The sequence below is a fragment of the Tinamus guttatus genome, unplaced genomic scaffold (assembly GCF_059628265.1).
Source record: "Tinamus guttatus ecotype Peru unplaced genomic scaffold, ASM5962826v1 Tinamus_guttatus_pri_ptg000150l, whole genome shotgun sequence".
NCBI classification, from domain to species: Eukaryota; Metazoa; Chordata; class Aves; order Tinamiformes; family Tinamidae; genus Tinamus; species Tinamus guttatus.
In genome coordinates, this window is record NW_028288684.1 from 3,956,108 (window position 1) to 3,972,826 (window position 16,719).

General features: G+C 36.4%; 1 protein-coding gene across 5 annotated transcripts in view; it reads right to left on the reverse strand.

Annotated features, from left to right (window-relative positions):
- Window positions 1-16,719, reverse strand: part of NBEA (neurobeachin) — a 460,133-nt gene that overhangs the window by 64,940 nt on the left and 378,474 nt on the right. For all 5 annotated transcript variants that reach the window (XM_088522208.1, XM_088522209.1, XM_088522210.1 and 2 more), the window contains 3 exons: window positions 15,631-15,743; window positions 6,833-6,973; window positions 146-265 (listed from right to left, as the gene is read on the reverse strand). In XM_088522208.1, coding sequence (XP_088378334.1) covers window positions 146-265; window positions 6,833-6,973; window positions 15,631-15,743 — 374 coding nt within the window. The remainder of the gene's footprint in view (window positions 1-145; window positions 266-6,832; window positions 6,974-15,630; window positions 15,744-16,719) is intronic.

The window sequence follows — 16,719 nt, forward strand, 5'->3', positions numbered from 1 at the left end:
CAATAATGTTTAGCAACATCTACATTTTACTTAAAATATGTAGAGTGTACTGAATATAATTATATGAATTATCACACATGAAACAACGTAATATAAAGAAAGGGAAATTCTCCATTATTAATTTAATATTTAATATATATCTTACCTTCACATCTGAGGTATCTCTTTGGCTATTTCTCCAAGACCTTGCTACTGAGGAAAAGGTTCGATCTGGGTGGTCAAATTTGCCATCATTTGCATTTAGAAAGAAAGTTGTAAAGGGCTCCTGTAGGCAATTAAATGAAGACAGGTTAAGAAAACAGCAGAAAGAATCATGCAGCAGATGACCTTTGCTAACCAAAATGCCTTAAAAAGGTAGAATTAAGGAAAAATCACAGTGCTGCCTCATACAGTTCAAAAATCTACCTGCCTGGCTTTTCATTTTGTTTTCTTCTAATTTAGAAGACTTGAGGATGTTCCACTTTTTCTTATGGTGGGCCGAATGGCTGTAGGATCATTATGAGACAGATACTGTTGGGGATATCTAGCTCTACCATTACATTTGGGGCAGGCAAATGTCTGCTACCATTTTACCCCAAGCCTGTGCTCTGTCCAGATGCCAGCGTTTTAAGGCAAGTATCCAAAGAAACTACAGAGACACAGAGATGAAAATATTAGAATTTTCTTTAGCAAATTCCAGCTGAAACAATATTCGTTATACTGAGTGACTAGCAACTGCTGTTAATTTTGGGGTAGGTAGAGCTCAAGTCTCAGGTAGTCTGGAGAATCCATTTTAAGTCATCACTTTTCACAGTAGGGAAGAAGTTGAACCATGGATTAAATGCCAAATTTGACAGCAGCATTTGGTTACTGAGATCATTGCCAATTCCCTGGTTTTCCAGCACCACTCCGTTAGCTCGCTGATTCAATTAATATTTGGCAATACACTTTTATGGATGGAAACAACTTCCACATCCTCTGGTGAATAATTGAAAAAGTTATGTCCGTTCCTTTAAATTCATGCCTAAATTTATTTTCTTGCTTGTCCTGGTCATTTAAAAATTATGTTAAGCCTCAAGGCAGTTTATAATCACCAGGTTGTAACTGACATTACAGTATTGCCCATGTACTATTTTTCTGTATAACTCCTGTATTTTTCTATATAACTCCTCAGTAATAAAGAAATGTTGAGGGAATTATGTCTATATATTTTGTTTCTAAATTACCCAAGATTAAGTGGAACTGAAGTATTTAGTTTTAGTAGCATTTGAAAACAATTTAAATGGACATAAGAAGAGCATGGTACAAAAGTAGGAGCAGAGTCAGAAAAGAACATGGAAGATGAGGGAATTCAGACTTCATGAGATCACTGGTTCTCTAATCTCTACTGCTCATTTCTTCCCAATATATCTTTCCTATCGTCACAGACAGCAGTGAACATAGGCCACTTTCTGTCAAAGAAAGTGTCTGCTCTTTTTCTAGTTTACCAATACTGAGAAAATTTACGTATTATTGACCTGGGTATAAATAATTCTGTCTATACCAACCCCTGCCTATCACTTTTTTTTTCTTTACTAGATATGTATAATTCATTGTGAATATCATTGAGAAACCTTTTGTGGGCCCTTGGATTTAAAAAAGCAGAAGCCTGAAAAATGATTGAATTACAATAAATTATGTAAAAACATTAATCCAGAATTCCATGACAACATTATTTTAAGCATCTCAGACAAATATACAAAAGCAATAAAACTCATAAGCAAGGATTAAACCTTTAATAGTTGAGCACTACAGGGTGCCCCATTATGCTATCCTGCTATGACCTGTTGTGCCTATCTTTTTGGCTTTTTTATTCTTAGCAGAAATTCAGAGCTTTCACTAGCTTTATCTCAGACCTCTCACATAATTTTAGGTAATTTTTATTCACTGAAAAGTCAAGTGCTTATATCCTATAAATACAGTTCATATCTGTATTCAATAGACTCATTTAAATACTGTTATTCTATGATACCGATTACTGTCATTTCATGTAAAGGTTTTGTTGCTGTGAAAGCTATAAAGCTGCACAATGTTTTCATTATATCCCCATCTGACTTGTTCCTAATATTCTGAATAAAATTCATGCCTTGTTCACTGCCAGCAAGACGAGAATTTCTTGGGTTACTTGATTGTGATGAATATGGGCTCGAGATGCAGGGACAAATAATTCTTCCTTTCAAGAGCACACCTCTCCCTCCACCCTCCTTCTGCCAAAGCCCATTCCCATATGAATCATTAATGGTGGGAGTATGGGAAAAGAAGAGGAAAAGATGTGTCTTACGTTGAACAAAAATATAATTTCAGCCATTTTAAAGTGAGGGAATAAAAGAGGGTATCTGGGATATTGTCATTGAGATGCACAACTTTTTATCTGATATAGCTGGGGCTGCCCTGGACAGACCTGCAGGGTACAAAGAGGATTTAAAAATCCTCACCGCTTTTGAAACTCCAAAGTGATTTCCCGAATGACTAAACTGGTTTGGGCTCAATCAAACCTAACTCACAATAAATTCACAACCTGCTGCACCTTGTATAACTAATGAAACATTCATTATATCACAAACTGGCACCTGACTGTTCTCTACAAATTTTTTCCTGATCACACATTAGTGAATCCTTCTCTCTCATACTGGTTTTTATATCAATGAAGATGTAACTGGTTCACATAAAACACAACTTCTGTTGTGTTGCTCACACCTCTCAGCAACTACTGACAGCATCCAGCTGTACCACCACTACAGCCTTTTTCACCTAAAAACATGACACAAATATTGACATTCAAGTCCATCAAGTCCAAATTCTGTATTACTCTTCAGACAGAGATTCAACCTGCTAGGGTATATGACACTACTGCAGCATTCTGCGAGTACCTTCATTTAAATGATCCTACCTTCCGCAGCTTAATTATTCACTGGTTCAAATGTAAAGCACATGAAATACATGACTCTTGAAGGAGGCAGTAAGGTCACCTCCATAAAGATATTGAATTTCATTTATACAAAAATGGAACTATGTCAACAGAACAGCGCATGCCATTTCAGAATACTTTTTGTTTGCTGGAGCAACCTTGTGGGGGTGATGTTGTTCCCTAAGCAGAATATTACACTTTATTTACATGAATTTCTTGGGATAATATTGAAGGAGATGTGAAGTGTAAAAGACCTGAACTGTCATTTGATTTTAGTAATACCTAAAGGGAGGGGAAGGTGGTATTATACAAGCTCTAGTGCTTGCTTTTAAACATCATTATTAATCTGACAGAAAAAAAGGGTAGACTTCCATATTCCTTACCTATCTCTGTGAAGTAGTTATCTAATAATAATTTACCCCTCCACTTACAGAGAATGCTCATCATTTTCACAAAACCCTTGACTTTGTATATTGATCTACTGTTTTCAGACATCACATGGGATTCATATGCAAAGACAGCAGTAAATATTTCCAGGCTGTGGCTCAGCTAATGTCTGCTGAAGCCAGTGAGATGATTCTTCCCTGACCTCTGCGAGCACTACCATGGCATAGCCTGACATGCACAATGTGTTAGTTTAAATAAACACGTACAGGTTAATTACATATTATAATTTCAGATCATTGTATGTGGCCTGCTTAGCAGTACCAATTCTTAGTTACATAGGTGTATACATACGCATATGTGCATGTGCGTGGCAGGGTGGACAGGGAGAGTGCATGCACTATGTTGCTTTGGGAGAGCTTCACGTCAGCTGTACAGCTTTTAAGAGCAACTGTAAACAACATGACAAGGGCTGCTGAAGCTGAACCACAGACTGTCCTAACACTGCATTCAGTTTTTTTCTAGAGTTCACATAGAAGAGAGGGGAGAGTGGCTGGTCTTGTACAAACAGGTCACAGGAAATACAGATATAGAAGCCTTGCAGATGCAGTAAGAGCTCATAACTCATACTCAGTAATTCATAATTCACTTAAGGATTAGGCCCTATTCTATATAATATAATGCAAGGCAGAAGAAGAACACGAATTAACAATAAATATTTGGCATATGCAGTATTGTATTAGCCTCAACAGATTATATGCATAGCCACTGTCATGTCTTTCAAATAAAAAAAAACAATCAGGTTAGTTTTAAAGAGTCATGTTTATAGGACACTCAGAATAGGACTGAAGAGAAAACAACTTCCAATGAACTGATTTATTAATGGCAAAATGGAGACAGAGGCTGAAGATATCATCAAAATCTATTAAACAGAATGGGAGAGAGGCTAAGGCATAAAGGGCCTTTTATAAAACTAGCCTGAGATGTAAGGGATAAAGGGAAGCAGAAGTGGGAATAAAAAAAAAAGGCAGTAGTTTATCACAGCATTTGCTCCGAAAGGTGATCTTACAAGCAATGTTTTGAAGAGAACTGACAGGAAACAGATTGCATCTGTCAAAACCAAAACGCAAGTGTTTTTTTTTTTTTTTTTTTACGATTTTGTGGCAAATACACAACTCCATACAGACACACTTTGGAGTACCTGAAACTACCTTTTCTACCTTTTCCGTGTCTGCTTCTTCCCCAGTGAAACTTCTTATTCCCCAGGATCTCCAAGATTCTGTGCTCTTTTGTTCTGTTTCTATCTATCTGCATTGTCTCATTCCCAACATACATTTAGTAATTGCTCTTATTTTGTTTGGTTGCTTCTTTTCTCTCCATTTGTCTCTTCCTTCTTTGCTTTATTTTTTCCTTTGCTCAATACAATATAGTCCCGTGATGTTACCTTCCACTCCCTCTTTCCCTGTTTTCATTTTATTGTCACTTTCTGCCAAAAGCTTTATCTTCAAACATCTTCTCATGAATCTTCTCCAATGATATAAAGTACTTAAAGAATTTTTCTAAATCTCTGCATCTTTCATTTTCACCTTCCCTTTCTCATACTAGATTGCAATTTACTTTACTTTATAAAATGTTTTTAAAAACTATCCTTCACAAACTCCTGCCAAAATACTATTTTGAAAATTTCACCAGCAAAAAATCCTACTTTATCTTCCAGAGTTCACTCTTACCCTTATCTACAAACTTCATTGGCAAAACCTTCCCCCTTAGTATTTTTATCCACTGTTTCATAGCCTAAAATATCTTTCTAAGAATTGCTGTGACTTTATAATCTCCATAGCTATAATCTTCTTTCACAGTCTCCTTATACTCCTATTTGCAAGTCTCTATTTTGAGTTTCTGTATACAGCCCTATTCAAGCTCGTAATGTATTTTCCCCCTTTCTGAGCTTTACACTGTCCTTCTTGTTTTCCTTTCACTTCTGCATCTTTCACTTGCATTTGCTTCTTTTTGCTGGTCACCTCAATTTCAATAATAGTAAAAATAATTGTCTAGGTGTGCTCTCTCATTTAAATTCTCCGTGATTGTTTTCATCTTCCTGTCATCTCCCATCTCTTTTGAGGAAAGTGTTATTTCCTTTTGTTTTCTGCTTTTTACTCTCACAATGTATTATTTGCCCTAATAAACACTACTTTCCAGATTTGCATTGCAAGGCCATCATGGCAGCGACCCTGTTCTCTTCCTCTTTAGTGGAGGAAAGAAGGAGAGCAAAAGCACACAGAGTATTACATAAACAACAGTAGTAAAAATGACACGGCATTAGGTTAATACAGGAAATGAATACTCCTCAGTGTGTTGTTCATTCAGCCAGTAAGCAGATTCTTCAGACTTAAGAATTTTCTGAGTAGCAAAAGGGTATCTTTTGTTGAATACCAGCCAAAAGTAATAGATAAACATGCAAATAAACCCACTGCTTTTAATACTCTTTAAGAGGACTAAGAACCACATGTGAACCATAAAATGTATTCACAGAACATGAATAATTTAGTAACATTTAAGAGGAGTACAGTGATCACCCCAAACAGGACTGTAATCAACGTTTGCTTTCCCAGGGGTTAACAAGTATTGCCTGAACTTGTGTCTTCTTCCCTTCTGAGCAGGCAACGGGACGTGGCTGGAAGGGGCCACAGCTCCAGCTCAGCCCTGGTTCCCTGTGTGTGAGACATGCTCAGAACACACCGGCTGCAGCAGAAACCTCCATGGACAGGGTGCATGTACTTTGAGCTTGGTAATTATATAGTGATTCAGTTCTTTGTAATATCCGGAAACCTTAGGTGTGTAATCAACACTCCCTTTTCTGCAGTTCGCTGTACTAATTTGCAAAGAAAATTCAGATTCTTTCTGTCTCTGATGCTTGGCAGCCAACCCTAGGCCTGTTTCTGAGGATAGGATTTAAATATGAGGCTTCCAGAATTGAAATAACAGTAATAAACTGGAATATGCATTTTTACAGTTGTGAAAATTATAAGTTATTAACCCACTGAGAAGCATGGTTTATCTGCGTAAATTATTATTTCATGCTACTTTAATACAAAAGTTTGGTTCTGTAATTAACATGTCATTCTGACAGCTTAAACAAGTGAGATTTTTGTGAAAGTTTTTTTTTATGTTGTGCATATCTGTTTCTAGGTGTAAGTAATAAATGAATATATGTTGTATCAATTTTCTGTATTTTCTAGAATCTTTTCTTCAAATGCATTTAGTTTTAGAGGGTTTTCTTCATTATATTGTTTGCCTGTCCTTATGTCACCATTTTGTGTCTAAAAATATTGCAGATTGTTTGGGTAGGAAGGACCTCCTGATCACTACAAATGTGTATACACAGTATGCATAGAGAATTTGTGAGATTTTTAAGAACTTGAAGATTTTGATGGAAATGTATTCTCATTAAAATATCCAAATATTGATAAATGACAGGAAAGATGCTGTAAACAATGAAACTCCAGATCCAAAAATACTTACAATACGAACAAGCCAGGCCAGTGTAGAAGTAGATGTAGAATAGTGGGTGTTGTAATGGTAAGGTGGAGTCTGATCATCTTCCCATGTCTCATAACGTTCTGCATAGAAGACTGCTCTCTTTGGGTTCAAAGCACCAATAGGCTGCAGAGGGATGAGAAATTGAATAAATTACTAGATGAAAGGCAGCAATGTCTTATGTGTCATAGGTTAATTCTACTAAGATTCACTATATATGAAATGCTGCAGCCAAGTAGAGAAAACTCATTCCAGGCAGCAATAATCCTTTCGGGTTGCTGCAGTTTTGTAGTTTTATTTCAAAGGCTCTCTATATGAAAAATCTTATGACTTTCCTTATTTTAATTGTCAAATAGAAGTGATCCACATCTGCAAAGTTTCAAGACCTTCTTGAAGTATGGATTGTTTCCCAATTAATTCAGTAACATTGTCCTGGAAATGAACCTCTAAAACTGCATTTAAAATTCACTGAGGCCAAACTAATATTTCTGTTGCTGTCATTCACCATAATCACACAGCTAATGAAAACTGACTATTGCTCACACAGGATACTTTGTAATGTCCAGTTCATGATGAAAAGATTTCATGTACAACCACTCATGGTGTCTGGTGATCCTAAGCAGAAATACTTGAAAACCATGCTTATTCCTGAAAGATAGGATCTACCATTCTGACTGAACAAGGATATTTTTTACTGAGAAGGAAACGAATTTTTTACTTAAAAAGCAATAGAATATGTAAATTATTCACAAAGTCCAGGCTTATTTCCAGTGTGCTTGACAGACAGTCCATAAAAGTTAGATAAAACACCCAAGGAAATGTAAGGCACTAGTAGGAATTGCTGGTTTTGAAATATTGTTTAGAGCAGACTTGTTTTTCTGTGATTACCCACCTCATGATTTCCTGTAAAACATATTGGTTATTGTCGTATGATATAAAAGTCTGAGATAAATAAAATACAGCAGGAAGTGAAGAAAATATTAAATAAATGATTAAATGCAAGGTTATCTTAAGTTTGTTTTTCCAGATCAGGCATTAGGAGCATATTTATTTATTACCAATCTGCAAAGAATCTTCAAGTTTAGCTGTTGTAGTAAAATGATAAAACACCTGGAGTTTAGTACTTTAATACTTAAAGAAGAACACATTTCCACATGAAAGAACTGTAAAGTCTCTGCATAAAAAAAAAAGTTAGAATTTCTATTATAAACTCACAATAGTAACAGAATTGTAATTCGAAAATAAATATATTCTCCTAGACTTTAACTCTTTTCAAAATGCTAACTGGTATTCGCACATTTCATTTCAGAGTACAATTTCCAATTGAATTTAAATCCAACCATTTGTAATGGAAACATCAGTATAAGGTCAAGTTAGTGTGTTCACTAAACTATTTGTGTAATTAAACAGTTCAAAAGCTCCAAATATTTATTCCTTCAGCACTTCCATCTTTATTGAGATGACTTTTTAAAAGGCTGGCATAGAACATGTTGTTTTCCAATCTTAAATATTGTAGTTTGTTTTTAATTAGGAGTATTTGATGGACAGTTATATTTTAAAACATTATTTCTGCAATTTTCACATGAAACATCCTGGATTCTTAATACTTTGCTGTGTCATGGAGATGTTAATAGCTTTCTCATATGTGTAAAATGTACAAGTAATCTCTATGGATCAATCTTATCTGATACAGCTTTCACTGCAAGACCTCACAAAACATTCTTGGAACAGAAGTATGAGCCATTCCCTAACACTTTCCAGGCTTGTTTCCCAACTATTGGAAAAATAGTAAAATAAATATTTGCATTTTTGATGCTCAGTTTCATTACATATTCCGCCACTCTGTGGAAACACGCAGCCATTATTACAGCCTGCAAATTACCCATACATAAAATCATAACATAAAAATCACTGCTTAGCCACGTTCTTGAAAGAGTAACTTACTAAAAGAGATTCTTTTCTTATGAGATCTTATGGGATCAACAAACTGAGCAGCTCTCTGTGCTCATCACTAATTTATAGCAGTGTTCTGGGCTGCTTTGGGCTGCTTTGGGCACTGAGGTTTGTGGACGATACCAAACTGGGTGGAATGGCCGACACTCCCGAGGGCTGCGCTGCCATTCAGAAGGACCTGGACAGGATGGAGAGTTGGGCAGAGAGGAGTCCCATGAGGTTCAACAAGGACAAGTGAAGAGTCCTGCTTCTGGGCAGGAATAACCCCAGGCACCAGCACAGATTAGGGGTTGACCTGCTGGAAAGCAGCTCCATGGAGAGGGATTTGGGAGTCCTGGTTGATAACAGGTTAACCAGGAGTCAGCAATGTGCCCTCGTGGCCAAGAAGGCCAACGGTGCTGCTCTGGTGAGGCTGCATCTGCAGTATTGGGTGCAGTCTGGGCTCCTCACTACAAGAAGGATGTGGAGCTTCTAGAGAAGGTCCAGCATAGAGCAATAAAGATGGTTAAAGGACTGCAGCATCTATCGTATGAACAAAGACTAAAAGTGAGCTGGGCCTGTTTAGTCTGGAGAAGAAAAGATTGAGAGATCAACATGTTTGAGTACCTGAGGGGTGAATGCAGGGAGGATGGGGCCAAACTCTTCTCTGTGGTGGCCAGTGACAGGACAACGGGTAATGGATACAAGTTGAAACACAAGAAGTTCCATCTCCATGTGAGGAAGAACTTATCTCCAGTGAGGGTGCCAGAGCCCTGGAACAGGCTGCCCAGAGAGGCTGTGGAGTCTCCTTCTCTGGAGATCTTCCAAACCCGCCCGGATGCCACCCTGTGCCACGTGCTCTAGGTGTCCCTGCTGGAGCAGGGGGTTGGACTAGATGATCTCTAGATGTCCCTTCCAACCTCAACCATTCTGTGATTCTGTGAATAGGACCTGCCAATACCACCCTGCTCTGGGTGCGCCCACTTCTTGAATAGCAAAAATGTCTCTCTCTGAGTAAACATTTCAAAAGCTAAAGCAAGTAGTAACTCACTTCATAGTCTATTAAGAGGAAACGTTCACATCCCTCCTCCTACCATAAGGAAATATGGCAGACAGTCTGGTGCAATTGTATGTTGCAATGGAAAAACACTAGGGGAATATTTCTTCCCTCCAGTGTGACACTGCACATATCCTACGCTACAATAAATTCTGGGGCTATGAATCATAGAGATGTGATCTGTCATAATCTTATTGTAAATATATGTTTGAAGGGATAATAGTGATTAATGAAAGACTGCAAATCAAAACTCCAAGCATTTTAGTATATGTTTGAAAGAGATCAGATGTTTCATCAAATAATTTGCAAGAGGTTTTCTATCTTTAACTGTAAAATGGGAGTAATTACAATAACTGATGCTTAAAAATAATTAAAAGATGTTATATAAACTGTAAAAATAGCACTGCTATTTTTAAAGAAGATTTATTCTATTGTTTTAAATAACTTCTTGTGAAATTTATACATATGCTTGCATTTAATGCAAAATATACTTTTTCTCTAGAACTTGATAATACTTTTCCAAAATCCTACAAAACACTATTGCAAAGACATCATCTTTGTATCCAAGGTTCTACAGTGCTATTTCAATTTAACTGTCAGATAAAAGATACAGGGTTGTAGCATTGTGCATTCCCATTTTCATGTAAAAGATGCACACACAACTGGCTAAAATAATCTTCTTTCAGAAGACATGTGTTCAATTTATTAAATGATTAACCTAAGAAGCTGTATTCTGAAGATTACCTTCATCCTCATCAATATTCTTTTCAGAGTTAGAATCCATTTTTCTTTCAATTACTTTATGATTCATTTGAAGGGAAAATGCTGAGATGCACAAAATATCTGCAGAATAAAGTGAATTCTTTAGGTAAAATATCACAAGACTCATCTCTCCTTTTGCACGGCCTGGGAATTTTCATGTTAAAGTCTCAGAGAAGAATCTTTTTTGGTAATTACCCTTTCTTTTTCCAGAGGAAAGGGGCAGCCACTCATGCAACTTTGCAGCCACAGGTTCAGGGTGACATCGGTCACCTCTGTCCTGCTGCAAGCAAATCCAAGGAGCATCTGATCCCACTCTTCCCCTCTCCTGCAGTGGTGTGGCAGCCCCTGAGTGCACCACTTCTGCACACTTTAAAGGGAAGGACTTCACTGATCCTAGTGTAGGACACATGAAAAGTTACAGCTGAAAGTGCTGAAATCTCCCTTTTTTGTTGGTGGTGTTTAATTAAACATCTTGCTGACTAATGACTTCATCAATTAAAAGGTTAGCTTGTATGCATGAAACGGACAGGTAATTTTTGGAAGAGATGACTTCAATAAATAAAATGGCAAACATGAGGTAAATTCCAAGCCTGCCACAGGTATCCTTTCTCATTTATTTTTTTAATGTCCATGTGACAAAATGCTGTTCCTAAAGGAAACTGAAAGCAATCCGTCTTTCAGCAAAGACATTTTTTTCCTGTGAAGACATTAAATCTCAGGTGCACAAACTAGCAGCTAAGCCAGGACTCAGTGTGAGTGCATGTGTTCCACTAGATGACAAATTCTGAGTTTTGGTCCCTTTTGCATAGCCTTACAATGCCATGCTCAGTCCATAAAGTGAACTAATACAGTTTTAATCTGGTTATAAACTTGACACAACTCCTATTTATGGATCTAACCCCATATTCTCATGTAATGGAAGAAAATACTTTTAGCTCTCTGTCATTGAGATGCTACAGATATGCAAGCTATTTAAAGTGCCTTGCACAAAAAGCATGAAGGCAAAGCTGAACCTCTATACTGAGTCTCCGTGCTGCATTGTTAACCATAAAACTAGCAGACGAAGTGAACATGAGCCAAATTGTTCTGAATCTTAGACAAAAAAAAAGTTATATCCACAGAGGCCTATAAAATTAATTTTCCAAATGCATTATATGCTTTTTAAAAAATTTATTAAACATACCCTCTATAAGGACTCTCATATCAAATACTATTAACTATTTATTAAATGGTTTTACAACATATTCTTTTTTCTCTACAACGAAGCAAAACAACTCACTGGATGACAAAGGCTATTGAGCTATTTCACTTTGATGTACTAAAGATGTGTTTGAGTTTTTGTTGTTTTATTTCCATTTAAAAATCAAGCAAGTATTTACTTTAACATTAAAAGCACTGCTATTCATGTCCTTTCTTATCTGGCTAATCTCTTTAGACATCTGGCCTTTGAACCAGTATATTGTCAATACATCTAGTGTTTATATCCACTGGACATGTTATGCTAGTTCATGTAATATTTACTGTTTTGCCAGCTATCTTCCTAGACCTACATTCTCTCGTGAGAGCAGAACTGAATGTAGCATCCTATTTATCTGGCCCCTGAAATACTATTGCTTATCTTGACTCTAATTCATGCAGCAGCTACCTTATCTGTTTATCTCTTTTTTTTCTTTTTCTAATGTACTGCACAGAATTGTATCTGGGTACAAAAGAAATCTTATGTGTGTGTTTATTTGGCTGAAGCTGAATACAGTTTGAGGTTATACTGGAAGCTTGTTTTTTATTATTAAAAAAATTCTACGTATGACATCTTAGTACAGTAATTTAAAGGTTAAAATAAATTCTACATTTATCTAAGTATGTAAACAGGTTTTTGGTTGGCATATCAATTCAACAGTTACAAATATCGTAAGAGTTCTGGCAGCTTCAAAATGTTGGAGTTTCATTCAACAAATTAACTTCTCATTTAAGAAAAAAATGTTTAATTGTATGGCTTATAATCATAATCAAACATTTTTTTTTTCTCCATGACTATGACATGCCTGACACAGTGGCATGTAGTAAAGGAAGAACTTTAAGCTACAGAAACTGTAAGGAAACTCATTTTTCCAGTGAGAGTGGTTCTTGTAAACCCACAAACTCCATTCCATAGCCCACACATTTTTGGAAGTATTAAGCGTGGTTTGCCTTGAAATATTCACACTTTGGTGCGTTCATTTGCATTATTACATTTAGAAGCCTTGGGGCTTTATCATTTCCTTTTCTTGAAATGGCACAGTAATAAGGAAAAGTGGTTATGCTTATCACCACCCGTCAGTCAAACACCTTCTATATTAACAAAATATAATTTTTTCCACTCGATGAATGGGCGTGTGGTGTCTCATACACATGTCAATATTAGTATTACTTTGCCTGGTGAAGAAATCATTTTATTTAACAGGATGTATGACTGGAAGTAAATGAGGAGAAATTCCCATTTACACTTTAATAAGCAGGGACAATGCAGCATGTCAAACCCATGCACTCACCGTAAAGAGTAAAAGCCATGCAGTTTTGCACAAACAAACTATATTACATTTTAAGTGCCTTGCTTGGAAACAAAATGCCCCCAAAACTCAGCGGGCAGTAAAAGCTGCACACAGATTTCCCACACTAATATCAACTACCATAGGTCTTCTTCCAAAAGAAATCTCAGTAAAGAAGAAAATAAGCAGATCACCTGGTGGCTTGATAGTGAGAAGATAATCTATGTATCTATGACAGCCTATTTCATTAGCTTTTCATCTTGTCAAACAATAAATATAACCTTTAACCTTGTATATGTAATGAATAAAACTTGAGCCTACGCTGTCTAATCAAATGAGAGGTCCAATATATCCTACTGATACTGCACCTTCAATGCCCATGTGCCCTGTTTTTAAGTGTCAAATTATGTATAAGAGGGGAAAAAAAGCCTTGACAGGGGAATTTCCAAATACTTTAAGGGAAAAGAGTATGGCTATTCTTAAGCTAATATTTAAACATAATTTTTCTATGAGAACAAATGATTTCAAATGCAAAGTTATCACAATGAAGAGTCTTACAAAGAGCATAAAATGGAATAGAAGAAAAGGAGATATAGTTCAAGGTTGTTTTGCAGAAATGGAAATAATTATGAGCTAAGTGAAAAAGGTATATGATAGCCTGATTAGCCAATTACAATATTATTTTCTGTGCCTTTGTGTGAGCTTTGTGTGATAAGACACAAACGAATTATTCCGAAATAAGCTAGATTTAGGATACATACAATTAGCAAGGCTTTAAAGATTTCCAGCCAACACAGCACAGAGGATAGGTGGTGGCTCGCTTTTCATTTCAGAGCTTTTGGGGGCTTTCACTGCGTACGCAGTAGTGTTAGAAATGTAACTATTTCAAAAGACTTTTTGAGTGGTATTAATTAGAAAATATTAAAGATGGAGACTTTGGAAAGCTACGGGGGGAAAAGCTATGGATAGAAGGTAAGCAAATGACAAAGAGATTTTATCCATCAGCAGCTGAGCTGGAGACTGTGATTTGCCATCAAATCTGCAGGAACACTTCTCCACTGCACAGTAAAATCTGACAGAGGGAAATAGTTTCTCATGGAAAAGATACTGTGAGTGTCTGCCCAGTGCCTGACCGACGTGAAGGCACTTCACATTTCAATAATATGAATAATAAATCACTAACCATATTTTATTCTTCCCATTCAGGATTCATTTCCCTAACAAGGAAAGAAAGGGCTTGCTTAGAAACAACTGGCAGTAAGGAAAACAAAAACAAGGAAATACTTCAGGTAAGATCCAGCTAGGAAGATTTCTACTGATAAGGCACATAGGGAAGCAAGACAGAAAAACTGCACAACAGTCAGAGTGCACAGAAGGGACATTTCATATGATCTGGCCACTATCTTTTATAGACAATCATTAATCTACTTTTCCTTTTAAACTCCTTGTGAAAAGAAATCTAAGAAGCTGCTAGCAGATGTTGTTACAAGAAATATTGAGGAAAATGTAATTACCCTCCTTTGATTCTGAGGGATCCCAAAACATTTACAGATTACAAATGTGCTTTCACACCCACCCGTGGGATAAAGGCAGCCTAGATCTCACCTGCAAGGAATGATCATCCTGCCTACCTAGTTGCATCAAGGCTTTCTTTAGAGTGGCCAAATCTCCAGCTTTTCCAGTGGAAATCACTTTAGAATAAGAGAATTCAATTACCCGAACAGGGTAACAAAAAGTCCAGGCAAAATCCTGCTGTGCACAGTGCCCAGATTCCTAAGGAAATACAACTAAGCAGGGACTTGATTTTGCACTTCCTTCCAAGGAGCACTACCGGGAGTGCAGTGATGCTTAATAAACTCTACAAGCACTAATTCCATAATGAGTTCTTACTCATAAGGAAAAGTAATCAACTCAGCTATCACGCTACTTCCTGCAGCAACTGAATACTTTAATAAGCTGCCATAAAAATTTGAAGTCAACCAAAACTAACCACCTTATGACGGGCTCTTGAGAAACGGACTAATCTTTTTGCACTTCATCTCACAAACTGCAATTAATATTAGAAAGAAGCAAATTTTAGAGATTTTGAGAAGTTTGAGAGTCTTGAAAAGTCTATCACTATAAACTTTCTAAAACTTTTTCTTTTTTACTTGTTAGGGAACAAGTTGGTGCACGACTATTAATGATTGTTATTCAAATAATTTTTGTAGATTTTTCTTATTGTTCCTCGTACAAATTATAATAATGTTATACAACTGAAAAACACATTGGTAAATCACAGCTATAATACTATGAAAGGTCAAAAGTTCTACACAGCATAGTCTCAATGCATTTGTTTAAGACTGCAGCATACTGTCAACATCGTTTAAATTCTGTGTTTATTTATTGATGTATTATTTAAAAGAAAAAAAAATCCTTCCTAGTTAAAAATCTTTTTAAATTATTGCTATTAAGGATGGTTATTGTTAAAAGAATGGTTAGTTTTCTTTAACAGAATTGAAATGTACCTTTGAAAGATCCCTGAAGTTGCCCGGGAGGGTCAGGTCTAGTTCTTCAGATTCATAATTTGTTAAAACCCATGGAAATACAGGATATTGGTTCAGATCATTGTATGTTCGTCCTGTTAAGAAAAAAGGAATGTTTTAAGAAATAGGAAATAGTGCACAATTCTCCAGCTACAAAACAACCTAGTTAGTTAGTTAGATTTTTTGCATCACATATTCCCAATTCCTGTTACTTGGCAGAATCAATTATCACTCTACAGACCAAAGAAATGCTTTAGCTGCACTTATCTTGAATCAGAAATCAATATTCACAGAAATCAGCATAATATGAATAGCAAACTAACATTCAAAATCAAATAAAATATGTAGGCTTCTTTAATTTCAGTGAAGCTGCATGCATAATGTGAATGTTGAAATTTAAAGCTGTTTGTTAGACTATTTTTGTCTCTGTCAATATATGCATCATGATCAGCTGGCAGAGACCAAGTACCCATCCACAACAAGGGGCTAAATTTGAGGTCTGCAAATCCAGGTCTAGATTGAGGCTCTTCTGCTCTGAAGAATTCATAAGACTTCACTGGAGTACTGGAATGAAGGTGGAAGAAGGCATGTTGGCTTTATCACTATTTGTTAACCACTGTGAAAATAACAAAAAAACAAACAAACAAACAAACAGAAATTTTGTCACTCCAAAAAAGCGGAGCTGACTACTCCAAGCTATTTTCTCCAAGCTTCATGAAAGAACCAGTACTACTATCCCAGCAGCTCGTAAGTGTAGAAGAGTTTCAAAAGAACAATTTGCAACTGAAATGCATTGAAAATCACGAATGCATCGCCAGGGAAAAGTGTGTGAGGGAAGGCCCTCACTGCTGTGTCAGATGGTATTTAGCACTATCTAACATTTCTGTGATAAGACAAATGATCACTACCATCTACCATATGATTTACAGAGAACCACACAATATGCAACATGAGGCTTAAAAAACAAAATCAGGTAATAAATATATGTGTGTGTGTATTTATATAATATAATTAGCAGGCTGAAATAACCCAGGTTAACAATTCCCAGTCCTGCTGCAGATTTACAGCCTT